This window comes from Talpa europaea (assembly GCF_964194135.1).
Source record: "Talpa europaea genome assembly, chromosome: 11".
NCBI lineage: Eukaryota > Metazoa > Chordata > Mammalia > Eulipotyphla > Talpidae > Talpa > Talpa europaea.
In genome coordinates, this window is record NC_140078.1 from 66,164,712 (window position 1) to 66,192,670 (window position 27,959).

The following is a 27,959-nucleotide window of genomic DNA, read 5'->3' on the forward strand; positions in this document are numbered from 1 at the left end:
CCTATGGAACATGAAAATTTGAAGTCTTTACTTTGTATCACAAAGTTCAAATCGTGTTCTATAAAGCTTCAGCACCTGAGAGATTCTTGAGCCAATCATTAACCTTTAATTTCCTAGAAATAAAGTACTTATTCTGCTACCACTTTCCAATGCACATATTTCTAAATTATCATTATGAAGCATTATTCCTTTTTTCATGGGTTATTTTCCAAAATTGGAGAGAAAGAGAACGAGGGAATCAGAGAGAGAGAGAAAAAGAGAGTGTCTACCGTTTGATTTTGGGTGCTGTTATTTGTTTCTCTGAGTATGACCTGGTCTGTAATGTCCCCAGGCACATGCTGTTTCTGAGCCGTAATTATGCTTTTTAACCCACTCCTTTATGTCTGGGTCCTTAATGTCCAAGCTCCTATATAATTACCAAGTTCAGTGTGTGGGAATGAGACAAATATTTTTTGCATGACTTTAGTCTATACATTACTGCAATGCCATATTATTCCAAGATATTTCCTGAACTTGGAGCCATGTTATTAACTCTCTCAACTTGAAAAGACCCAGCAAAGAGATACTCCCAATCTTTGGCCCTTGATGTGAAACTCAGATGGATAGTGACTTGATCCAGCTGAGGGCCCTGGGGCTCTTGGGGGAGGAATTTGAATTTGGCACTGGTGCCTTGATTCCTAGCCTGACAGGGATTTGCAAACCTTTCCTTTTCCATCCAGCTGTTTTACACAACCCCAGTCATGCCTCTTTGCAGTTGTGAAGTTCATGAATTCTTTAGTATTTGCAAGGCAACAGGTTTGTTAACTGCTTCTCCTAAAGGAAGTTGCTGCACTAGTTTGCTAATCTAGAGAGAGAATGGTGATGCTGATTGTTAAGGGTAATCAGAATTTTAAAGGATCAGGCTGAAAGAAGAGCATAGACCAAGAAGGCAGGGCTCCACTTAATCCTAAGATGTTGAAGTTCACCGAATATATGACAACAGAAGTTCAAAATCCCCAGGTCAATCTCGGGAGTCTCTTCCCCTGAACTGAAATTACTTCAACACCATTTTCTCCTTATTCGAGAAGCAATTTATATCTCAGCATTTTTGTATATGGAGCTGTTTCATTTATTTGTTCTTGTGTTATTTTCTCCCATTTCTTGACTAGTCAAATAATTTAGAAAGGAATAAAAGAAAAATTAACTCCCTGAAATCAAAGCACTCAGCAATAACTATCAATGTTTTACCTCATTTTTCTGGACCCTTTCCACACATGTATTTCTATACACACACACACACACACACACACACACACACATATATATATATGTAAACCCCCAATATGTTTACATGGAGATATTTATACATTATATAATACGGGCATGTTTTACTCTCAGCTTTGCTTTCCATTCAACTATTTGTGTGATACTTTTCCCTTTAGATTAATATAATTATACATTACTCTTAAATGGTTTCTCAGATTTCTATTATATGAATAATGGATATCCAAGGTATGTTCAATGATTTATTAAAACAAAATTCTGATATATGTACATTTTTTTCTATTTCTCATTGTTGCTATGATCAGTGTCCCAGTAGGATCATCTGGGACCAGCATCCCATTCTTTTATATTCATCCCTGTGTTCCCTCCTGTTCAGCTTCCTTTTCAGGAGGAGACGTTTAGACACCAGGATCTGCATATTGTGAATTTTTAGAGTATTTGAAAAATTGCTCTTGAGAAATTTTATACCAATTTACAATCCTGCAAACAGTGGGCAAATGTGCCTAATAATAATAATAATAATAATAATATATAGACAGGAAATCAATGTTCCATTTTCTATGGCTTCTCTGAATTTTACCCACCCCAGATATTTGCCTCTAAATACCTAAAAGGCAAATACTTTTACAAAGTACTTTAGGTTTGATATTAGTCCTCCCCAGATTCCAGAACAAGTTATATACTTGAAGGTTTGTAAAGTAAAATCAACAATCTCTAAGATTCTTTATTTGTTCATGGGGATTAGGTAATGCTAAACTCACTTTGATTTTTGATAAGGCTAATGTAAAGGTAGCTCAAGGGAATTGCATATTCACAAGGTAGAGGGATTTCAGCTAGACATTTGACACAGTTCCATACATTTTTTTTAATTATTTTATTATTTTTTTAAGATTTATTTATTTATACAAGAACTGGGGTACTGGTCAGAAGCTTGGGAGGGTAAGAAGATTCACCAGAGACAGAGCAGAGAGCAGAACAGGCAGACTGACGAAATACACTGCTGAGGGGAGCAGCAGGCACGGCAGGAGAGGTCTGCCGTGCCCTGTGGGTTTCTCTCTGGCTAGCCTGGAATCAAACCCTCCCTGCAGAGGCTACGGACAGTTTCACAGCACTGTGCTCAACTGCTGGGCCACTGGGGAGGCCCCCATACATTTTTTTTTTTTACCAGAGAAATAAGGACTAAATGATTGTCCAGTTGGGTGAATTTATAATTCATTGAATAACTCAATCTTGGATGAACTGATTTAGGAATCACCTCAACAGGAACATTGTCAGAAGGGAGAGACTCCAGCCTTTCCATATACATAGATGTAATAACATATAGCATTTGAAAAAACACATTTTGAATATCTGATGCCTCAAAACTGGGAAGGTCTGCTGAAACAATGAAAGACATAATTAGAATTGAGAAATATCTCAGCAGAGTGAAACAATAGACCCAGCTTTAATAAGCAAATATTCATAGAGGAAAAGAACTTTATACTTAGAATTAAAATTTTGGTTGTGTGTGTGTAGCAATGGTAGGAAATGCAACTACTGTATGTTTAATCAATTATAAATTTGAATACTAGTCATCATTGCACAGTACATGCTAACATATCAATGCAGAGTATATTCATTAATTTTAATAGTGTTTAATGCAGATAAGGACACGTGTAAAGACAGATTCACGTTCTGCTCAGGGAATTACTCTCCATGAGGAGCCCTGACATATGCAATGAGCCCATGTGTGATGGGATGCAGAAAGGGAATTAGGAAAAGTACAGACTGTCTAGTGGAGTGGATAAAAAATGATTACCACAAAGAAGTTAGAGATAAAAGGTATAACTATATTTAAATGTCTAAAGATCTGGGCTCCTCCAAAAAGTCAGAATGAGGATGGTGGACTGAAACTGCAGCCCAAAAGCGTGGAATATAGGGGGATATGAGGACATCCTAGTTATAGTCAATTAATAGATTATCTCATAAGGACTGCTATATAGAGAAATCCTTTTTGGGGAAAAGGTGGTGGCAGCTTTTTTCTATCAACACATGCATGATGAGTGACATTTATATGTCCACTGCTTCTGGGTGACTCAGACTCTGGAAAACCCAAGTCTTTTACTGAGAAGTAAAGTGCCAAATTTATTTTTTAAAGAATATATGCATGTATCTGAACTTGCATTATGCATGGCACTTTTCTGGAAAGATTGGCAGAATACCTTTAACGGTTGGAGTAGATATTGGGGTAGGGAGAATATCACTTTTCTTTTTATAAAATCTTCATAAATGTCTATTTTTATATAATTAAAAACTTATGGATGTTATGAAAAAAGTTATAGTCAAATAAGTAGTTGTCCTAGAAAACTAAGGCTCATATCTCAAAGAAATGAAAAAGTCATACTATCTATTAGCATTGAGACTAGAATGATTAGGTATTTGATGCTGTTCAGACCACAAGAATGGAAATTAATACCACAGTTCTTTGGAATGCAAAACAAAAGATGTGAGGTGGGCCCATGGTGTTCTCATTCATGATTATGATGGTCTTGTCTACATTTACCAACCAAATGGGAGGGCACCCAGGAGCAGGATGGGCCTGGGGACAGCAGTACAGTGCTCTGGGCTTCTGGATTTATAAATGACTTTCAACTTACTTGTCTCACATTCTTGTTCTGTAAAGTGAACTTGGATTTATGGTTGGTACTAACAACGCATGAATCTGGAATATTCCGGCCAGTCCTCATTTGTAGGAGTGAGATTTGAGATAGCTCCTGAAACCATCTACTCTCAGAGAAGATCACTCTAACTTCCTATTTACCCAGCTCTTCTAATGCCCTAATGCTGTGAAGACCCATTATTTGCTTTAATAACTGTCTTTGGGTTCAAGTTTAAATACATTTTGATATTTTGTCCTTATGCCTTTTCAACTGAAGGATCACAGAAAAATCAGGCTTTTGGATTTTACCTTAGATAGGTGATTAAGAGAAATTGATTTTCAAAATGTATCTGGTTGATAAATCTAATCTGATGAGTTGCGGGGGAGGGGAAGGAGCAGAATAGCATGATCCACTGGCCATTTCATCCCTTCTGGAAATCGGATTTCCATTCCATCCCACCCAGAAATCTACTTTGCCGCTTCCTCGGTGTTAAGTTTTCCAAAAGAAGAAGTGGGCGTTATAGATGGGTTTTACTTTTTATGTGCTAGGAGAATATCAGCTTGGAGAAGTATGTGAAGGGACCTGGGAATGATATTTCTGTCGTGTTTGTGTCTAAAGGGGCCCATGGAGACCTTTTATTAAGAGTGGAATATATGACTAGATTCCTTCCATGTAGAACTAACTTGGTTCTAGTTCGGGCAAGTTTAGAGTATCCCATATAAAGCTAGTGAGGGTCTGAAATCCAAACAGAGGGAAGACAGCTCAGCGAGCAACTCAATGAGAAGATAAACGCCGGAGGGAATGTTTCATAGTTTTGGTATTTGGGACACTCCACTGCCATTTTTCTCTTCCCATTTGTTTTTCAACTGATTGGAAAACTACTAATAAATGTGTTTACATTTTCTCCGCTTGTTTTACCCAAGTGTGAGAGCAGCTGGGGAGAGGAGTTTGTTCTCTGGCCAAGCCGGAGCCGTCTCTCCCTCTGTCCTCCTCTTGCTCTCCCGCTGCCAGGCCTGTCCTTGTCTCACCACCACTCTCTTGGGGTTCTGTTTGTGTTCAGCACTGGCCAGCAGCCCCACCACATGTTTTGCATTGCTCACACCCTCTTCCTCTCCCCCTTTTGTTGTCATTTGTTTTGTTTTGAAGGGAGTGAGGTGTGAGGTGCTGTTGGGTTTATGCCCTTCCACTGAGCTTCAGAACTGGGGGCAGGCCCAGGTTTCATTCACTCCCATTTCTGCATGGAGGGAGGGCAAAAGCTCCTGTTGGGGAACATTCTCTTGTCCTCTGACTGTTCTTTGGGGTGCATTCATTCTCTCGGGGCTCTCCAGAGTTCTAGTCTTTGGAGTCTGCAACCCGATTTATTTTAAATGCTTGTTTCTTTCCTTCTACTGATGGTGTCTCAAGCTTCAGTGTTTTTAGAGAATTAGCTTTTTTTTTAATATTTATTTATTTATACATGCACTGGGTACAGTCAGAAGCACGGGAGGGTGAGAGAATTCACCAGAGCCAGAGCGGGGAGCAGAGCAGGCAGAAGGACCGAAGTACACTGCTAAGGGGAGCAGCGGGCGGCAGGAGAGGTCTGCGCGCCATGTGGGACCCTCCTCTGGTGGCCGGGGAGCAGCCGGGGATCGAACCGGCGCTGCAGAGGCTGCGGGCAGCTTCGCAACCCAGCGCTCAACCGCTGCGCCACCGGGGAGGCCCTAGAGAATTAGCTTTAATTAGTTTTGTGTGTCTGTGACATAGTTTCTATGCATTCTATGCATTATCTGCTTAATGTGCTTGTTAAAATTTATTCAAATATATTTTAAAGTCAAACTGTAACTATTGAAAAGTTTGTTCACTCCCTGCGAATCTTCTTGTATACCTCCAGGTGTGTGGACGTGTCTTCTTATCCCTTATTGTGTAAGACTTTCTGTCCCTTCCTCAAATGCTGCTGGGTCACTCTGCCCTCTCGTCTTCCTTAGAATGGGTTCACCTCTGTTGCCTATCGTATTTTCTTCTGTTTGGGCATACCCTGAACATTTATTTTCATTCTTTAGTTGGAGATGATTTGCTGGCCCTGCCCAGACCAGTGATAATAAATATTTGTCGAATAAATGAATCAAATGAAGATCTTTACCTCCCTTATCAGCACAGTTTTAGAATCTGAAATTCAGTGCCTTGCAAAAATCCTTTTTTATTCCTTATTTTCTTTTTCTTCTTCCATCTCTCTCTCCCTTTCTTCTTTTCCAGTCTCCCAACTTTTCTCCCTCCCTTTTTTTCTTCCTTTCCTCTTTTCTTTCTTTGCAGTTACAAAATTGGAATTTGATTTTGAAGCTCACTTTCTAAAGAAACGCATAATGGACTTGCCAGAATGTGTCCATGTCCTTAGTTTATTAGGAGAGTCTGGAGTTTGAGACCCTCTATTGACTCTCTGAGTTAAAACAGTTTAGATTCCACATAAAATATGCATTGTTTACCCAGGCTCTTCATACTCTGCATACTGTTACAGTCCTTGAAGAGCTTGTCACTGACAAGTAAGATAAATGAATGAAGAGGACTTTACAAGTGTTTAAAAGCTAAGTATAGCATGTGCTGCCCACTACTTAATTAAACAGACCTGCGCTTAACTAAGTAACTCCGGGTGGAAACTTCTGGGGCCTTTCCCATCCCCCAGACCCCACCATCCCCACCAGTGTTCAGAATGTTAGAAATTCCTTGGTCCTCTGCAGTTGTTAATGTTTTAGGTTTGAAACCTGCTTATTGGTTGAAGTATTATTAGTTAGCATGAATTGTGGATAATGACTTTTGAATTTATATTAGGGTGGGTCAGCAGTATGGATTCTTTTGGGACTTGAGCAAGATTTTATATGTCTGAGTTTCATTCTTTTCACCGAAAACTTTCAAATCACAAACGAGCTGCGTCTCTTCTCAACTGTGATTGGGGTCAGTGTCTGAGACTCAGAGCCCATTTTCAGATCCATCTTATTATGATTCGTTTTTAATGAAGGAGCCAGACCCTATGGATCCAAGCATTAGGGAATGGGGGGGGGGGTAGATTACAGGAGCATCTGGAATTATAGACCCAAATGTACCATTGGTATCATATTTGTAAATTTCTTGGTTTTTCTAAGTGTCAGTTTCTTCATCTGTAAAGTGGGAATAGCAGCCTCTGCCAGGGCTGATAGTCGAGCCATATGCCTTTGAACTGCTCTTGGTGCTTATGCTTTCTGCCTCTATCATAGCAGCTTTTAAAGATTTTGAGTCCAGAGCCCTCTCCAGCCTATATCACAGACTCTGTATGACCGATTAAGTGAGATAACAATCACAAAGTCACAGGCAGAGCCAGGTAAATATTGGATGCTTGACGTTTACTGGTGGTTCCATCTCACAGTCCCTGCCCTTTTTCTGCCACCATTAAGGATCCTAATTGCCACATTATCAGCAGAATACCTAGAGGTAGTTTTCTAGAAATAATTCTCACCCATGGGCTGCATTGCCTGGTAGCAGAAGAGAGGTGATGATGTTCCTGGAGACAGCCATTGTCCAAACACTTTGGGAATTCCTCAGGTCCCAAATGGGGCAGCAGGAAGTAATTTACCAGAATCATTTCTCTGCCCTGATTTTAGAAGAAAGAATTAAGTAGAACAAATGTGCAATAAGAATAAGACCAGTAAACCACTGTATATCCATGTGGCATCTGGTTCATGTTAAAGACATCCTTCCCTCTCTTACCCATTTTATAGATAGAGAAATGGAGGCTTATGGAAAAGTTATTCAGCCTGAGTCTCAGAGTGAATATTTGGCAGAAATGGAATTTGTGCCAGGCCTGTGTTGCTTGCCCAGGAAGGTGAGAGCTATGTCTGTCTCCCTAGGTGATGAGGGAAAGACCTGGTAGTCATGAGAATGTTAGTCCTGTACACAAGTTAGACACGGGCCTATTAATTCCTCAACAAAGGTTTGAGCAGGAACTCTAACAAAAAAGCAGATTAAGAACAAGGATTTGGTGCAGGTAGTTTATTTGAGAGGTGATCCTAAGAAGCGGGCTGAGAAAATGCAGAAGCGAGACAAGGAAGGAGTAAGGCCAGTAAGGGTGCAGGAATGGGCATTTTCCTGCAGTAGTTAATCAGGACTGCACCCTGCTGAGAACTTACTGAAGGATTCTGGAACATGCCATAGTGTTTTCCCACTAAGGTACACGACTCCCGTCATCCATCACCTCCCTCCTTCATATACTGGGATTCTTCTAAGGACGTGAGCTCTCCGACACTCCTGATTTGCCTTGTTCCCTGATCAAACCTGCACTTGTGGCCAGAGGAAGGCCTCAGCAGGGAGAAGTGTAGGGTCTTAAGGTGGAAAAACAGCAACACATCCAGGACTGTGCACTCCAGCTGCAAGCAACCGCCAGGATGGAACAAGAGGATAGGGAGGGGCACTTACATTCTTTATAACAATTAAAAATGAAGTAAAATTATAGTACTTAATGAGTAGGTACAAAAATGGAAGCCAAACCGTCCATGGAGACCTACTAATTTTCTGTCTATAAATAAGGACCAAGGGAGGTGCCTTCAGCAAAGTTGGGAGAGAGTCTCATCAATGTTCTGTTTAGCTGCAGATGGATCACAGGAAGGATTGATCAGCTTGATGAGTTGGGGAAGGTCAGGCAAGTTTTCAAAGCAAGATTGATGCTGTAGCAGTGGACTGTGTAGATACTTGCAAATATGTAGATGTCCAGAAATTAGTCCACTTTCCCAGAGATGTCACAGTTTGATATGTGAGCATATGACTTGGACTTTGTCTTAAATTCCTTCCAGAGTGCCCCACGTTGATAAGTTCTGGGAAATAAGACAGTGAATTACTTCTCCAATTTGATTCCTGATCTCCCCACATCCAGTAAAGGAATGAAGGAACCCCCCCCACACACACACACACTCACACATACTCACACACTCTCACATTGAGTTCCAGTTCCCTCATTCACCTGTTTTCCTCTCAAGGTGATTAGAGGGTAAGTTTATCATGGAATCTCTCCAGCTCACTCTTCCTTATAACTAAATCCAAGCCAACTTCAAATCTCACTGGAAAGGGCACCTTATCTATTGAACGTTACTTAGTGCTTCTGCCTTCAGTTAGAGGGGATTTCTCCTGTTTCCAGACATTTGTGTAAACCAAACCCTTCTTTCTCTTCTCTCCTTTTGCTCCCCATATTGTGTTATAGTCTGTACTCTGAGTCCTCACTCCTTAGTTTTCTTTGCCTTGTCCTCTGTATCTGGTCTGGGACCTTACCCTTCCTTTCACTACTGTACAACCCTAAAGTCAGAATCTGGGTAGGTGTCTTGTCCCTCCACTCCCTAACTGAGCAATCAGGGGCTTAGTTTTCTCATATGAAAAAGAAGGCTTAGAAGACTAGCTTTTGTTATAGCGACAGCAAGGATTCAATGAGAACATTCTTGTCAAATACTTAGCTTGGCACATACTTGTTACAGTCCTTGTGGTTATAGAAGATTGGTGAGTGATGGATGAATTTCTGTGCAGTGTCCACAGTCAAAGCCTTTCCATTACTGAATCTTACTTATTCCTATAAGGTTCCTCAAGGCAGCATAGTCCCCTAGTAGCTTCTTCATCTCCTGTTTCATTTTCTTCTCCAAGATTGAACCCAACATGGGAATCCAGACCGCACTGAATTATGATTTGATGCTTGTGGATCTAGTAGATGTCCAGGAAATCCCTCCTCTCCTCACTATTCAGTTGTGGTCTGATTTCTCCATCTTTTACTTGAAAACAAGGATTGTTGACCTTGCTCTGATTTGGCAGAAACAAGACCAGTAGAAGAGTGCTGGACTATTTCAGATTTCCTTGGCAGCAAAGAGGGAGAAAAAGAAAGCCTGATAGAAGAAAGTGTAATTGCTATTGTATAGTATTATCTCCATATCCCATAGCAACAAATCTTATTATACTTTTTCTTATTTAAACCACATTCATGAAAGTTTTATTGTTAACTTGATCCAGATGACTGATCAAAGCATAGTTCGTTATTGCTACCTTACTAAAATATTTTTAAAGGCAGTTTTAATATTACACTTTTATAGCTACATATTGCCATTAAGCTATTGAGTCTATTACTAGTCAATCAAGGATTTTCATTTTGTTTCAAGAGCTCCTTGGATAAACTCTTCGGAAATGTCAAGAGAGATGGAGTATATGGCACCATTTCACAGATGGTGTTCATCAGAAATTTTAGTTAATGGATAAAGTTTCAGTTTTCCACGGTTGACTTTTGATGCTAACAATGTGTTATAAAGGTCCCTGCTCCTCCAAAGGTTAGAGGGTAGTAAAGAAATGAACCCCACAACACCCTAATACCCTTTATTCTTAATGAGGTCAGTAACTGGAGGCAGAAAGTAAATTCACTGGGTATATTTTACTAAAGAATGAATTTTTTTTAAAGAAGACCAGTTTCACTTTTCCATTAGCTTCAAACTATACATCAATCCTGTTTTCCAGCCCCCAACTACCAAGACAAAAAGTATCACAAAAAGAGTTACAGACTGAACTAGCTCCTCACAGATGTTAATTATGTATTTTTTTCCTTTCATCTGTTTTAAAGTGCCCTGTACTCTTTCCATTTATTCCTTTAAGAATTCACACATTTATTTGACACACAGTTACTTACTACCTATACACCAGACTCTATCGTCCCTCAAGAGAGGTGCAAGGCCAGGTGTTGAATATGGGAGTCATTCAGACATAGTCCTTTCTTTGGAAGAATTTCAACATGGTGGTAGAGAAAGGCAAGAAGGTACAAGAAAATTTGCACTTATTGAGATAAGTGCTGTTAATGGGAGGGGTTCGGGGAAGGTACAGGATTCTGGAGGGGGTAGTGGAAGAGTATTTAATCCCTTCTGAGCCTGGTTTAGGGGAGGCACTTCTAGAAGTGACTGGCGTTGCAGCTAAGACCAGAAGAACTAATGGGCATAGCTCAGGTTAAGGCTTAGAGGGTGAAGGGGCGTGATGGAAACAGAACCAGAAGAGGGGAGATGAGAGGTGAAGCTGTCTGGTGAACAGCAGTTACCTTGTAAGAGCCTGGCAAGCTTCGGAGGAGCTGGGGCTGTTTTCTTGAGGGTGGGGAGCCTATGCGGAACTTGAAGTCAGGGAGCAACCGGAATCTAGTGTCACTCTGGCTGTGGATTATGTTGAATAGGAAGCAACAATGCAGCGGGAGAGCTGTTAGGAGACTATTGCCCTGGAGAAATAAGGTGGTGCCTGGAAGAAAGTGGAAGTAGAAAATGGAATCTGATTAGATTTGTCTCAGCAGCCATGACATAATATACTAAAACGAATATAACACAGCCAAAGGCAAAAGTGTCAGGTCAGCAGTTTGGTAGACACCGAAAAGGAAATAAAATGGGCTTCAGTGAATTGCTAAATGAGTCCACGAGGTCCCAAGTGCAGTGCCGTGGAAAGCTAGCCCTGTCCAACTCTATATTAGTTTTCCTGAGATTTCAGTTACGACAGTGCACATTTGCTGTTTAAGGCTTTGTGGTGGGTACCTCGTGTATCTGATGGCTGTGGGGATATGAACCATTACACATGGAATCAACTGGTAAATGTGTCTGGGGTTATTTGAACAAATAGTATCCTTGTTCCAATCCTTGTTACAATTTTCTGCAGTTTTTTTTTTTCCATGGACCGTCAGGGAGTGTTATTCATGGCTTCCTATCCTTCCAGATCATTCTTGGTGGGTTAGGAAACTGAATAACCTGGTCAGATGAGGTTAGGTAGTGTCAATTTAAAAATACTTTTTTTTTAATTTGACAATTTAAATTCGACAATGAAATGAGCTGTATTGGTCAGACGTTTTCATCAAGGGAAAAAACTAGTAACCAGCCTGTGAGAAATCGGTCACAGTTTAGGGGATACATTACAAGCAAGATAAATAAAAATGGTCTAGAGTATCACGCCAAACTCTCATTTTTCATCTCCGTTTCACACTCTTCTCTTCCAGCCCAGACTAATCAAAAGAAGCCTCTTCCGCTCACAATTGCTCTGTGTACATTTCCCCCAGATCTGGTATTCACATGAACAACGTGGTTTATTTATATTTCAGCACCAAATTGGAAAGATGACATCATTCATTTACAGTCTTTATCCCATGACATGCCTACTCTCCAACACCTCATTTCAGCAGACACATTTAGGACTGCATATAGCATCTTGTTTAGCTTGTGCATTCTTTTATGGGATACAGTTCAAAGGTAGGGAACTTTAGGCTTGTCGCTGGTAAGAAAGTAATCTCATAAAATCACGGGAGCTTCCCCAGAGGATAAGGACATTATGATGTTTACAATAGCAGAGTTATTATTTGTTCATTTAGGCTCCATCGTTCATTCTTGGGCAAGTCCCTTCCTTCTTGACCACAGCAGATCTTACAGCTCCCTTCAGGCTCTCAGAATTCTATTAGAAGAAACAATTCCAGATTTATTAGTTCATGAGTTCAAAAGTACAGGCTCCTGACAATACTGGAATTTTAGGTGTGAATGCTGAATTTCAGAATCTTGTGCACAGGGGCGGCTTAATAAAGGGAATCTCAGGACTTGGTTGGCAACAGCTCCCTGAACCTGCTCTTTCTCACAAGATGACTCGTCCGTTGGGCCTCTGACACTTTAAGTGGACAAGTGAAAGATGGAAAGTCTATCAGCTGCCAAAGGTTGCCTGGGATTTTTTATTTAATTTTTAGGTGGATCTTTCCCTCTATTTTTATTGCTATTATTTATATACATACTTTTTTTTTTTTTAACAATCACTCTGGGACCTTCCAAATATTGGACACATTTTTAAAAATGGATGGGGTAAATCAGGAAACATCCTCTAGCAGGCAGAATTTGGACATAAGGTGTTTTCAAAACTTAACAAAACCAAAGGCTTTATAGGAAAGCTATTTCTACCTGGCTAGCTATTTGCCTTCTCTGTTTATCACATGGCATAGAGAAAAGTCTAGAGATTGAGAATTAGAAGATCCCCAAAATCAACTTATTCTATGTCAAGAAAGAGTCTCTGAGGGCCAAAACATATGTCTTGATTTTCTAACTGGAAATGAGAGCTGAAACACTTCCTCCCAGGAAAGTTTTGAAGATAAGATGGATTGTATATGAAAAAGACTGCAAAAATACACCACCTTAAGCCCAAATTTCTCTTATTTAATCAGAGCTTTATTTATGTCACATAATAAAATTCCAATGGTTGGAAGCTCTGACAGCCCAGGTCCAGCTCTCTACAAGTGCTGATGGCTCAGTGTCATCTGCAGTCGCCAGTGGGATTGTTATGGCAACTCCTGAGACATCCTCAACTCTCAGTGACCTTCCCTGGCTGAAAACAAACATGTAGCTGGCCGCTGGGATGGCAGCACCCTCAAAAGCATGGCCCCCTCTTTCTTTCAGTCACTCATTGCAGCAACATGCATAGTGTCTGTGCATCTGCCCTGCCCTGGGCTAGGCTCACAGGAGAGGTAGATGCCAGATAGACTGATAATCCCTTGGTTATAGAGCTGTGGTTAGCAGGAGGCACGCATCACCTGGCCTCAAGAATGGGCTCAGAGAAAGTCTCCTGGAGAAAAAAATTGTGAGTTAGCTAGATAGAGAAGTTAAAGGGAAAGGAAGGGGCTAGAAGAGATGTCACAGGCAAAGAAAGCAACATGTATTAAGAGGTTTCTTATCGTAAATAACAACAATAATAGTAGTGACATCATTTGGCTTTTATTGTGAGCTCTTAAGTGCCACGTCCTGCACTGCTCCTTGAAGTCCATCCTTTTACTTGCTCCTAACAGCGACCCTAAAGTGGGTCATTTTAGAAATGAGGAAACAATGGCTTAGAAATAGTTAACTCTCAAAAGACCACTGCCCAGCGAAGACATAAAGCAGGACTTGACAACCTTATCTCCAAACCCACGCTTGTATTCTTTACATTTCCTGCTCTTCTGGGCTGTATATGTTTTTATGTCTTTTTCCATGGTCTTTAGACCTCTTTTTAGACTCTTTGACCCTGTTAGCTCAAGTCACCTCTGGTCTGGTTTTTGCCCTTCATAAGCATAATAAAGCATACAATTCTGTTCCTTGTGACACCAAATTGTCTCACGTGACAAATATGGTGGGGCACAAATGAAGGTGGTCAGCTCTTCGTTACCAACTTCACTCCTTTTCTTCCATTTTCCCAAAGAGCAATATCAACTTAAATGCCCACAGAGAGCCCTTTTCCTCGAAGTCATCCCAGCCACAAGTCATCTTTGTTGTTTTCATATTTAGGAACTTTTGAGTCGTTTTCAGCCTTGTGTTGTGAGATCACTGTTTGTAGTTGTGTGTCTTCACCCACCCCTTCCCCATGTGTCATCCAGGGCTTCCTTCTCTTGCTTGCTCCAGAGGGTCTGATGTGATTGTTGGCACTTTGTGACTGACGCTTACTCTGGATTCTGTGATTGCTTGATATGGGGGGATAAGCACCTGAGGATATGTCCATTTTTTTCCCCCTTTCAAGCTATATAAGGGAAGTACATTTATATCTACAAATGTAGATCTAAGATCTCCATAGCTTCAAGGATGTGATGAAGCCTCTCACCAAAGCTAATGGAAGGCTGCTTTCTTCATTAAGTTTTAATTTGACCCAAAATGAAAACTTCTGGATAAGGAACAAAGCCCTATAGGTGCTATAATTACGCCCTGAGTCTCTTTGGCTGCTCTTCTAGCTCCTGATGGGATCTTCCCTGGTTTTTGTTCTGTGCAGACCCAGAACAGAATGAAGCTGATGGCAGACAACTACGATGAGGACCACCACCATTACCACCACCACCACCATCACCACCACCACCGATCTCCTGGGAGGTCGCAACATTCCAATCACAGGCCCTCTCCTGATCAGGTCAGTTTCATGGCTGCTTACCTCCAGGACCCTTTTTACCCCTTGGATATTTTAAGATAAAATAAATAATCCTCAAGAAATAATAAACAGCATAAAGTGATACGTTCTTTGAACTGAAACTAATAGCTTTGGTATTTATTTCCATCACTCAAGGAATCTAAATGTTTTCCTTTCTCCTTCCTCTTTAAGGTTTTGTCTGTTCTTGTTTATGTTATGCATTTTCTTTCCTCCCCTGCTTTCTTCTTTCATAGATATGTAGTCTGTTGCTGGCTCTGTAGCTAATGGTGGGTTACTTTGGAATGTCTCTTTCAGAGTTTTAAGAGAAAGAACTTTGTTTCCATGAGCTTGGCAACCAGAGGAGTCTTGATTTTGCTGAGTACTTTCCTAGAAAATTCCTTAGTGATGCAAATTAACAGTGGGATAAAACAACATGAAGAAAAATCAGTTTTGCTTGTGTTTTAGCCAGTGAAGTCAAGGGGTCTGGTTTATTTGATTTGGACCCTATCTCTTCCCTTGACTAAGTAGAGCAAGTGAAAAGATAGACTGACAAAAAGAAAACCCTCCTGCAGTTGCTAATGATATTTGCATTCACACCAAATGCAAATGCTATATATAGTGTTTAGCATTAAACTTCTTAAAGGTAAATTTCATGGAAATTATGAAGCTAAATACAAACTAGTAGACTAATAGGGTCAATATTAGCAACATTTCTTCCTTTATTGTACTATGACCTTGTAGGTGTATATGTGTGTGTATGACATCCTAATATAACTTACAATAAATTTCAATAGGGGAGGGGCATTAGGTAATAGAATAGAATCATCTTGATAAGTGTGAATACCTTTGTTATATATTTCTGGATATGTGATGGGGCGGCATGCTGTTATTATCTGTGTGAAGACAGTTTTAATTGTTTGCTGGAGGAGGGTGTGCTTAGTATGCTCCTAAAATTTTTTTCCAGATGACCGTGTTTCCTTTTCTCCTCATATCTCTAGTAGTCCAAAGGAGAAGTTAAGATTCCAAGCCTTCAATGTTTTACCAGGAGTACAACTCCAGGGGGCGCCATTTATTTAGTACATAATATAAATGCTTCCCCCAGCCTTGCAGTGAAGTAGTTCCATCTCTGAGGCCTCCTGTACCTAGTCCCACCTTGACCTTACCCTTGTGCAGGGAGCCATTTTCCCCAGCACTGCAGAAGATGTTCACACAGGAATACATCTCAATTTCCAAAGTCAAGTGCAGATAGACACCAGTTCAAGTTATTAGCTCGTGAAAAATGATTCTCAATTTGGAAATTAGCAAAGTGAAGGGAAACATTAGTTTTATGTTGTTACATATTTTATGTGTATGCTTTTGGGGTTGATTTGATTTGATTTATTCAGTTCTCATCCCTCACCACCAGTACCACCATCCCATATTCACCACCCTAGCGTACCTGGCATCCTGCTAACTAAATTGCTATATTTTCTTTCTTTGTTCCTGCCCTTTGCTCCCTGATTTTCTCCCATAAAGGATGATGCTGATATAACAAGTTGGCTTATTTCATCATGGAAATGTATGGAAATATGGCCTGTTAGAGACAGGACACCAAAATCAAATTTATCTGCCTTGTGAATTATAGTTCTTACAAAAGCTAGTCTTGTGCTACTTTTGCAGAGAAAATGAGAGTTCTTGCCTATTCGGTTGACCTCTTAGATCTGTCCACTGAAACTAGAGGTTGTCATAGGACTGAAATCCTAGTGCTCCTCCCAGAAGAACTAGAATTCCTTGAGGAGGTTAACAGACCTCATCACAACCCTGATACACCTTTATCATTGCTACTGCTAGGAAGCTGGTGATGGCTTCCTCATCATAACCTTCATCTCAGTGACTACCCAACCTGTGGACATAGGGAAGGTAGCCTCATCCTCATTGTTAGATGAGAATTCCAGGTATAAGAGGAAAGGCTTGGCCTGACTGGGATCCTGCTGCTGGTTATTTGTTCACCAACAGATACTTGAATTTCATGTAACCACTACAGTGGCTTTGGGGAAAGCATGGTAGACAAGACAGAACCCCTGCCTTCAAGGAATTTGCAATCTAGTCCAAGGACAAAACCCAGGTCATCTGATGTCTCATTCAATTCTTTGTTGGATCATGTCAATCAGAACAAGCAGATAAAATGTAGTTATAATTTAATTAGGGGCTCATGGCTTAGGAGCTTACTCTGCAGTGTGGCTCACTGTAAAAGTGAAATACCCTTGACCAGAGGATAATTTTGTGGTTTTAAATTGGAGTCAGCAAGGGTGTAAGGATACTTAGCTGTTCTCTCTCAATTAGAGTAGAAGAAGGGTTGAAAGGAGAGCCCTGGTGTGTAAGAGTTGACCCCTATGATGAAGATGGCTACAGTCCAGGACTAGGGCCCTCCATGACGAGGTGTCATGGGTTTAGGATAATGATACCCTCCCCTGTATAAGACCTGAGGCTTAAAATCACCAACAACTCATATAAAACATATGATCTTAAATCTAAATCACCGGTATAACTGTCATTCATTAAAAGACTGGGAAGACTCTCCCAATTGATTGCAAACTGTATACAGAATTGTATAAGCCTGTATACTATTATGTATGGAGTAGAGCTATGGTTTGGAAGAAAGTGCCAGCCTAGATCACAGCCAGCATCAGAGTGTGAATAATGATTGATTGTGATGATATGTAAATAAATGTCCATTATGCACCCCTGTTAACTGAATAGTTGTAAAGACAGCAGGTCTCTTCCTGGGTTTCCTGATTCCCTTGTCATGAATCTTCCTGCTATGACTTTCCTGTGACCCTGAGCATTGACAACAATGTCTTCTGGAAGTGGGGCTGCAGAATAGGAAAAAATATTGGAATATGATTTTTTCATTGCCCCCAAATATTTTTTGTCTCTTGGAAAAAATATTCTATATCAGTCACTTTGCTGCTTTTCCATAGAACCTCATTTTTCCTTTAGAAGTTTAATTTAAGTAGTGCCAGGTACTCGCAGAATTATATTCTTCTTCCGTTTTTTCCTTGTCCCTCTCTCCTTCACTGTGATTTTGCTTTCTCCTTGGGAGAAACGGAATCCAAGTGTTATAAGTCTAGACTAGCATTTCCCAGAGTAACTTTTGGAACATTAGTCTCATGAGGAAAGTCTTGAAACAAAGATCATTTTGGGCAAAGAATTTTCGGAAAGTGTTGCGTATTATAACGTGATCTTGGAGAGTCTTGGTGCAATTAGCAGATCAAAGGATCGAAAAAATCACATAAGAAAGAAAACTCTCCAATTTTATTTAATCCAGCATTTCCCAGACTTATTTGATCATGGAATCCTTTTTTTCTCTTTTTTTTTAGTAACATCTGTGCTCTGAGAAACACTGTTCTCAGACTATCAGGTGAAAAAAAAAAAGAGACTACTCAGTTTAAAACATGACTGATCCAGTTTCCAGCAGTGTTTTTCATCAGAAGGTAGAGTTTTGAGGCAATCTCCTCTTGTTTGGCATAGCAGAAAATGGAATTGTTCATTTCATTCATTTCTTAGACTTTTTAAAAGACCGTAATACCTGAGAGTGAATTCCCCAACCAAAACTCCAATAGTTCTAAACTATGAGAGCCACCGTAAGGACGAGAATCCAGGAAAGCAAGGGTAGCCAGAAATACAAAGCCCCTCTGGAGCTGAAAAGGAGTGTGATGAGGGAAAGGAAGCACTGGAACAGCACAGGGGAGAGGTCAGTGCAGTGTGCCCGTCTCCCAGCCTGGAGCCCTGCCAAGAAAGGAGCAGGTCGTGACTGGTGGCCCATGGTCCCAGGATGGCCAGAGTCATTGTCTAACATTCAGACAAATTCTAGCAGTGCCTTAGGAAATCCTTCAAAACAAGAAGTGTGCATGAGGGCAGACACATTTTTCCCATTTGAGAAATAGTAAAAGGCTGAACTGGACACACACCGGTGATTTTATTTTAGTGATACTAAGACTGGTTTGCAAAGCTAAGTGGAAAACAAGCATCTCCTAAATGCCTTCTGTACCAGTCCTGATCAGAATCATCTGTTGTTTTCTTTAACTAGCATCTTTCCTTGTCTTATCAATGATGTCAAATCTTTTGCTTTCCTTTTTCTAGACCTACTATGATTTTTTTTTATTGCCCCCAAATATGTCATTTATCTCCTTCCAGTGATTTTCAGGTATGACCTAAGCCCACAGATAAGGAGAACACAGCATCTGTGAGTTCCACTCTCCAGCCAGTGCAAAGGATCAGGCCTTGGACAGGCAGTCCTCTGGCTTTCAGAACTCACCTTTCCATGCCTGGATCGTGGCTTGGGTGTTGAGTCTTTAATAGCCTTGATTTCACTGCTTTTTTGTGCAATGTTAAATGTTAAATTTTGCGCAATATTTTGTGCGATGTTAAAGCATCCGCCACTCCATTTCTAACTTGTAGAGACCTCAGTGGCAAAGAGCTGAAACTTTGGGAGGCTAAAACCTACAGAAAATGTCATCACTTTCCAAGCCCTCTCTCTGTCACTCACTCTCGTTGCTCTCGTTTCTTTGAATGTGAATGCCCATTCATAGGAGTTGGGAAGCTCAAGGAATTTGATGACCTTGAAGATTCTTAGGCCCCATTTAAAATTTATTTAATAAATAAAATGGTGTTAAAATAACACTGCTTTCTTTTTTTTTAAATAACACTGCTTTCTAATAATGTAAGTTTCAAGTGTACAGCATTATAATTTGACTTTGTATACAGTGATTCTGCAATGTATATGCTACATTGTGATCCCCACTAAAAGCCACATTTCTGTCCATCACCGTACTATTTACTCCTTTACCCACTTCATCCACCCCACAATTTCCTGCACCTCTGGTAACAACCAACCTGTATTCTGTTTTAGTTCTGTTTTGCTTCTTTGTTGCCTTTTTTTTTCTTTTCACATTTTTACTTAGAGAAATCCTACTTTAAGAGGAGGGCTACAGTCTAGAAGTGTGGCGCATATACTGACTGAAATAATTATGGAAAAATTTGGTTGAATTTTATGTTATATTTTACTCTCTGTTACATATGGCAAAGCACAGTCACACCTGTCTAGTCCAAAGTGGACACATGGTGAATGTCTGTTGAATGAGTTGTCCTGTAGTACCTTTGAGAAATAGGAAGGTCAAATGAAACTAAGGTAGAGATGAGGAAACTGGAGCTTAGAGCAGTTGTTCATTCCCAGGCCACACACCTGAAAATCCACTGGCTGAGAAGAGGGCCTGTGTGTATTAGTACATAGCTACAAACCTCCTGGAATGTCATCATGGAAGTGTTTATGCAACTATATTTAACAAATTTGTTAGACATGGTCGTATGGCTGTAGTAGTAACTTTTCCTAGTGTGGAAATTGCTTCTTCCTTTTCCATTGAATTGTAGGAAATGTACTATTTTCCAAAGTTGAATTGAAATATTATCATCTCATCAGTTCTCTTTCCATTTCTCCAAACTTTCTTTGTCTTATTTTCCATTCTTAGGTTCTGTGACTTTATTCCTTTCATCCTCACCCCCCCCCCATTTCACCTGTTCCCTTTTGCTTTTCTCTATTTCTGCTTTCCCTGTGCTAATGAAAATGCAGCCTCATGAAACTTCCCCACCGCTGTGGACTCATCAGAGTGAGAGGCTCAAGCTGTAGAGACCATGCTACAGAGAGGAAGGGGAATTGCATGAGCATACGGAGGGCCCTTGGAAGGGCATCACCATTGCCCACATTCCCTTGTTCACTCATCCATGAGGGCCTAAGACAGGCCAGGCCTCCAGAGCTGACATCTACCAGGGCTGCCATCAGATGGGCCAGCACATTTGGAGGGCTTTCAGATAGTGAGCTTCCTGGGATAGAAAATGGGCTTTCCATTTTCCATGGAAAATGGTTTTCCATTTCCTTAACTTTAGGATGGCTGCTCTGCTAATCAAGCCCTAGAAAATTAATTGCCTTAGTCGTAAATATTACCCATGCCACTTAGCAGTTTCCAGAATCTGTCTGCAAATGTAAATAGTAATCTTTGATTCTTTCTCTGCTGCTCCTGCTTACTGTGTGGTCCCAGCTTTGTTAGCTCTCAACTGAGACATGAATTTGTACCACTGAGCACATTCAGGACACTGAGTGTCCAATTGCATTTTTTGCTGAAAATTCTCATAGAGTTCTACATGGGACACATGCTGTTTTTCTATGTGACATCAAATAACTGGGTTGCTAAAGAATGCAGATCTAGATTTAACCTTCTTATCAAGTTAGTGGTCATGGGACAGATATTCAGATTGTATTTTAAGATACTATGAAATGATTCCAGTGCCCCTACCCATGCTGACTGCACTTATACTCTGATTTCAAAAGGCTGCAACACTCACTACCTTGGTTTTGAGATTTCTAGTTCTAAAACATGTCTCCATTCCTTTTTCCTCCTCTATAGGCAATAGAGTCATAAGGGAGAGTTAGTTCAGAAAATAAAAACGGAGTTCTTGCCCCCTCCCCTGCTGCCTGCACACACCTGACCCCTGGGCACCTGCTCCTAGGACAATTAGGCAGTGTCCTGCCCAGCATTCCTGTAGGAGGGAGTTTCCAGCCATCCCTACAATCAGGTCCTCATCAAGGGGGTGGCCAGAGGCAAGTGACATAATCTCCAAGTTTCAGATGGTTCTTGGCCCCAGATCTACTTGGGAGCCCTCCCTTACCCTCTTCTTTTCTCCTCCTCCTTTCAGGCGTCTGCATTTTCTGTTTGGTCAACAGGAGGTGTGGAGTTTCATTGCCCACTAAGCAAATGAAGCAGCCACACATGCCCCTCCTGGGTCCTGTTACTTCTCAGAAAGTCAATGCAAACTCCTGGGATGGCGCATTCACCCTCAGTCCCGCTCTGTGCAAGGCTGAGCAGTGTTCCGTGATGGATACCGTGCTTTCCGTGCACTTTCACCAACAGATTAGCCAAAGTGCAGCCCTTTGAATTCTAACAAACAGATGAGGGGTTTAACTTGCTCCACTGTCCCCCAGAAGATGGATTCTGTATTTAGAGTTGTTATTCCTAGCTTTTGCTTAGGGAGGAAAAAAAAAAGAATTTATTTTATGTTTTGAGGTTAAATGAATGTGGGATAAATGTATACATAGTGTCCTGTGTGTATATATGTATGTATCACTATATGTCAGAAGAACTGAAGACTTTTCCACATATGGAAGAATTTCTCAAGATCATGTTTAACTAGATATTTCTCTCCTTAACTTCCCCTGAGTGCATGTTTGATGTATATTATATATACATATATGTGTGTGTATGTGTGTGAATACATTTTTATATTTCCTATGTGGAAGAAAAATTAACTACCCCGCATCAGAGCCTACTAAAGTATGGTTCCAGAACAACAACAACCACAAAACAAAACAAAACAAAACAAAACAAAACAAAACAAAACAAAACAAAAAAACATGGAATTTTTTCTTTCTCCAAACAGTGACCTGATAAGAAAAGTTAATATATTTTAGACTTTTTAATACCAATTTCTCATTCAAGCTAGTATGTCTGAAGCTTTCTCGAATAACAGGCAATAGGATTGTTGTTGTTTCCTTGCATTATGAATCTGATTTCATTGCCCATTTCTCAGAAGAGGCTTTATGTAGCTTTTGGCTTCGTGTAGGGATGACACCTCCTGTTGAACTGATGCTTATTGAGTAAGAAAAGGGATCAGAGATTTCAACTGTTTCCACCCCTGGGCCAGTCCTCTCAGAATAAGTCAAAGAGAGGCTGGGGTACACTTTGAAATAAATTCTATGAACCCCTTACTTCTTATTTATTTGTTTGTTTCAACTGAGATATAATTGATGTATAAATTTATGCTAGTTTTAGAATAACAACATAATGACTTGATAGATGTATATATCAAGAAATGATTACCAGAATAAGTTTACATCTGTCACCACACATAGTGGCAAATCTTTTTCCCTTGTGATTACTTGCCTCTTCTGACACTTCTTTTTTTACATAGATTGAAAGATGCTATGTTTAAATATCAGCAGATAAAAAAAAAGTACATGAAATAGAAAGATAGCAGAGATGTCACTTTTTTCTTTATCACTCTAAGGCTGACTAAAAATATCAAAGCTACTAAAACGTGAGCCAGAGGCCTGTGTTATTTCTCACCATCAAGAAATAAAGGTGGCAGTTTATTTGTTTGCTTTTTTTTTAAGAGCAGAAACTCTGGAATGACCCTGTCTGGGTTCTCTGTAAGGCCACAGGTAAAGGAGGAAATGAGAACAAATGTCTGAACTGTGGTTGTGGGAGATATTTAACTGCTCCTGCCCCCACTCGCAGTTACATGCTCACCCAGCCATCACAGACAGGGGTGGGGGTGCTGCCATTGGGAAGCTGGCTTTGCAGATGAGCAGGTTAGTCTGCTCTTTAGTCTGGATGTGATGTTAATTCCTTCCACGTAAGCTTGTGAGGGCACGGTGTAATAAACCCTGCCAGGGAGGGGCTCCATCTATGGGAAAAGACAGAGCTGCTTAATGCATTGGGATTGTCCTGTTAGAAAAGGATTTTTTCATTAAAGGAGATTTGAGCCTATTGGAGGTTTCAGTCTTATTCTATTTTGGGTAAAGTTCCCCCCTCCTTTTACTTATTCCTCTAAGTTTTAAACCTTGTTTACAGTATTAGGGTTTCATTAAGAGATTTGTTGCAGTATCTTTTGAGTCAACAGGGGTTTTCAGACGCCGCCTGCACTCCCCAGCTTGTAGATGTAACTCATCTTGGCAACATTGGAGGTTGATTCCTTTTCAACTTGCTGCTTTAATCCAGTCACATTTGTCTAAGAGGCAGCACTTCAGCTCCTCCATTGAAAGGGGGTGGCCAACCTTGAAATGTCTGGAAGCAGGGAAATCCATTTTATAGTGCTAAACACTGTTGCCTCTCTTTACTCCTGAAACTGATGTAATAAGGTTCATGTTTGACTTACACACTCCAGGCACTTTCCATCCCCTAAAGATAACTGAACTGTGGCAAAAAGTGAATTGGGCACATCCATTAAGTGTACATTGCACACACTCATAAAGTCTGAAAACTACCATACTTAAGGACTTTTTGAAAATCCTGTTTCAGCATCATAAATAGTCATGGTTAAAGAAACTTGAGCTTTGAGTAGTCAGAGATAGTAAAATATTTAAGGATGGCTTTATACAATATCAGATATTTAACATACACATCTTTAGCCTTAGTGCAATAGCAAATTTTTTTTAATATTAACATGCTGTAAATGCCAATAAGGATGGTGTGCCCAGTTACATTTGTTTATATCGCGATACTTGCAAATAGTTTATATTCTCCACTTTCATTCAAACAGCAGCCCTCTGAAGTACTAAGGTCAGGATAGGATTCCGTTTTCTTTTTTAGGCAAATGAGGAAATGAGGAGTCAAGAGCCTAGGAGATGTGCTGCCCACAAGTCAGGAAATGGCAGGGCCAGAATCATATTAGAAACCTAACCTCTCACTCTGTTTGATAAAGCCAAGCATTAAGACTGATGGCTGAGGGAACGAAATAAAGCCTTTCCCCAGCCATACCCCTTTTTATGTCTATCTGGAAATGGCTCAGCTCTTACCAGATGTTGAGTTTGGGCTCTGAAACTATATTTTGGCCAACGTGGAGCCTTCCAGCATTTTCATCTCCAGCTGGGCATCTTTTATCTTTCAGTAGAGAGTGCTGGTACCATGCCCCAAAGACTGGTTTGTTGGATTTACTTTTGCTTACAGGGAAATAGAAAACTAATTTCTTCAAATGGCCCCACAATAATGACCACTCAAATTTAGAAAACACCTAAAGACACTGTGTTAGAAGTAACAGAGAAAGCTTCCAGACTCTATAATGTTCTCAATGACTTGGCAAAGAGAACTCAGATAGCGGCCTGGCCTCAGGTGGCCACATGAGCTAAACCCACAGAGAGGGACCTCGCTGGGCTTCACAGACACCCGGGCTCTGCCTCTCCCTTGGAAAACTCCCCATTACGTCTGTCAAAATATGGACACCGTAGTGACATTCCCTGTCATCAACCAGAGTTAGAGAGAGAAACCAAAGATGTTCTAGTGCAGTGAGAAGGGGTAGAAGGCATTCTAGGGAGAAACAAGTAAACACAATCTTGGCAACCCTGAGGATCTCTGGAATCTGAGCAGCCTTCTCTCTTAGAGGAGTCGAGTCCCTCAGAAGAGCAAGGACCTCAACAGATGTGCTTACTTACTTGGAAATATTTGCTAGGTCCTCACATCTGAGCCATGGCAAGGCAGTGTGAAGGGAGTGAAGTATTATCTTGAAATTTGTTGGGGGTAATGCTGATATCCTATGTAAGGAACAGCTGCTGTTGCATATGAGGTTCCCTTTCTTCCAAGAGCTAGAGGGACCCAACCAAAGTTGTATCATCTGACTCCAGCCAGGATCTTCAGCAGCTTGGAAAGGCACAGTACAGAGTCCAAAGTACAGCACAGCTGAGCTGAGCCAAACCAACAAACCCCTGTGGGGTCAGAACAAGCTCTTCTTTTTATGGCCCCATAGCTCACATGTCTGCACAGTGTATCTCTGTGGACAGACAGACTGAAATTTGACCCTACTTCCATGGCTTCTGGCCAGGTATCCCTTGGCGAGCTACCTGATCTTTCTCTCGAGCTTTCCTTTCTACACCTGTGGCATGGGGTGTGGTGAGGCTCAGTGAGGAAACACCGAAAGTTATCACTCTCTCTAAAGCAGGAGCTAATACCTACTGGCTCATTTTTTTCAGCCTTGTTAGAAGTAAGCTAACATTAACATTTAAATAGAGCATGAAGCTGACACCTGAACCTCCATAGGACTTTCCTATTTGGGGGTGGGAGGCTTTCCTAAAGACATTCTCACTAACACCCAATGCAAATCATGTGAGAGTATATAGCTGTTCCTGACCACATTGTTTGAATATCTATCCAGAAGCTAAGTGTCCCAGGAGGCAAGAGAGATGAAAGACATAAAAGGGAGGACTTTAGAGGGAAGGTGGTTTGGGCTTGACCCTAAGTGAAAACTTATTAGTGCCCTGTTGAGATTTGGGGTTCCCCATTTTCCAGGCTCACACCTGTTGTTTTCCTTGATGTGCACCTCTCTTTCCCAGCTCCAGAAAGGTTGGAATGTCAAGTTACTGCTCAGGCACAGGGCACATAGCACATCTGACCCTGTGGTCCTGCTTTCATGACTTGTGCAGCTAAAGATGGCAGAGTCCTGGGGCTTAAGGTTTTCAGAAAGTGTCAGAGAAGCCATGAGCTGAAGTTGAGGTTGGTGCAGATCCGGTCACTGTCCACATTAGACCCTGTTAAAAGCAGATCAAAATCCTCGTATTCCCTCCTGCAGGGAAAACAGGTTAAACTTTCTGGCTGAATCAGCCAGCTGAGTTCTCACCGAGACGGTAAGCTGATTTGAAGGTGAAGCTTCCATAATTTCACTCTGTTCCAGCGAGGACAGGTGTGACAGCAAGGTCCCCATTAGGAACCAAGTCCTCCAATTTCAAACAGAAAGCCAGCTATTAACTCAAAGAGTTGCAGGTGTTTCTAAAGACTACCCAGCGATGGGCTGAGGCTTGTCTGTTGGCTGCACCTACTTCAAAATGAGACCAAATAAAGCTTCCCCCTGGTCATTTATCATGTCAGATTTTAAGTTCCTTCCCAGCGCTTCACTACTGGGCCTAACGAAAGCCCGCCACCACAGCAAAGCTCCTGTCTTGTCAGCAATGACTCAGTCCCTTTGCCCTTAGATTCTATCATTAACATTGCTCTGTGAGTGACCTGTCCAGAGAGAAATTTCAGTTTATGTCATTATTTAGAGAAGCCCAGTATGGCCCAGTGTCAGGGATCACAGCTTCTGCGTTAAGCCTGGTACCATTCCTGGAGCACAGAGACACAGTTATATGGTCGTTAAGCCTCCCTTCTCTTCACAGCTTGCTCTTCTGTGATCCCTGAGCTCTGTGCTTCAGCCCACCTTGGGTGTCCCCCCCCCTCCGCAGATGTTGTGGACTGAAGCTCGCAGATGACTGATGGACGGGAGGCTTTCTTCCTATCCAGATATTTTGGCAGCTCCTGGCACAGCAATCATTCACGCAGGACACACAAGGGAGCAAACACCAGTCCGTGTCCAGAACAGCCACTGCAAAGTCGATTTGGAAACAGAAAAACAAGGGGAGGAAACAAACTCTCCCCAGCCTGATAGATGGGTTTGAAAGCGCCAAGTATTTCTAAATAATTTGGCATGAAGTTCGGCATCAAGTGATATTTATCTGTTTCTTATTTTTTGGTCCCCAAATTTACATTTCTGTGTGGTAAGGTTGCTGAGCAAATTCCCATTTGCTTGTGGGGAGGCAGGCAGTGCCGAGTCCAACAGCTGCGAACGTTTGGAAATACTGGGAGCTCCCTTTCTGATTAGCTCCTGCATTTTTGTTTTTTATTCCCCAAGCGGACACTCAGTCTGACCCAGATCACTTGGTGATGAGGGTCAATTCATGTTTAAGCTTTGAAGATTAGAGAGCCTAGAAGGGCCACCACTTCCCTTTTGATTTTCTTTTAAAAACTTTAAACTTTAGAAACTACAAACTTGGAAAAAATGCATAATATTCCAAGTTCACTAAAGGAATTCATCCACATTTCTGCCATGTTAAATGTTAGCATAGTTTATATTGGACTGTCATATTTCTTTACTTTATTCACCAGCATACAAGACGTCCATCTCAACATCTGGTTTTTAATAACCCTCGACATCTGGGAGCTCCTTTTTATTCCTATGGTGGACGAGGCACAGTAGTGATATTGGCAGTGTATATTTTCAAGCTACAACTCCTGTCTGTTTCAATCATAATTAATTACCACTTTTTAATATATTTAATTTGCTAAAAGTGATTTGCATTAGACCACATTTCACTGTCAAGAAAATAGTGATAGATTTTGGTGGCAGTGGCTTTTCTCTTTTCTTTCTTTTCCCTTTTTAAAAATTTAAAACCCTCTTTGAGTGGGCTTGAAACACACTGAATGTATACACGCTGTTGGTTTTAAATGCAAAATGAAATAAACTGCTCCTTGTAGAAACTTTATTTTATGGCCATTTAGGAAGCAGTCAGCAAGGGCTATGGGCTACATTTTAGGAAAAGACTCCTATTTTTTTCTTTGT

At 40.9% G+C, this 27,959-nt stretch overlaps 1 protein-coding gene across 1 annotated transcript in view; it reads left to right on the top strand.

The window, feature by feature from the left end:
- The window catches only part of ERC2 (ELKS/RAB6-interacting/CAST family member 2), a gene marked incomplete at both ends in the record, with an annotated part of 688,274 nt that overhangs the window by 585,137 nt on the left and 75,178 nt on the right, over positions 1 to 27,959 (top strand). The window contains one exon of the mRNA XM_084248450.1: positions 14,655 to 14,789. Within this exon, the coding sequence (XP_084104576.1) occupies positions 14,655 to 14,789 (135 nt within the window). The remainder of the gene's footprint in view (positions 1 to 14,654; positions 14,790 to 27,959) is intronic.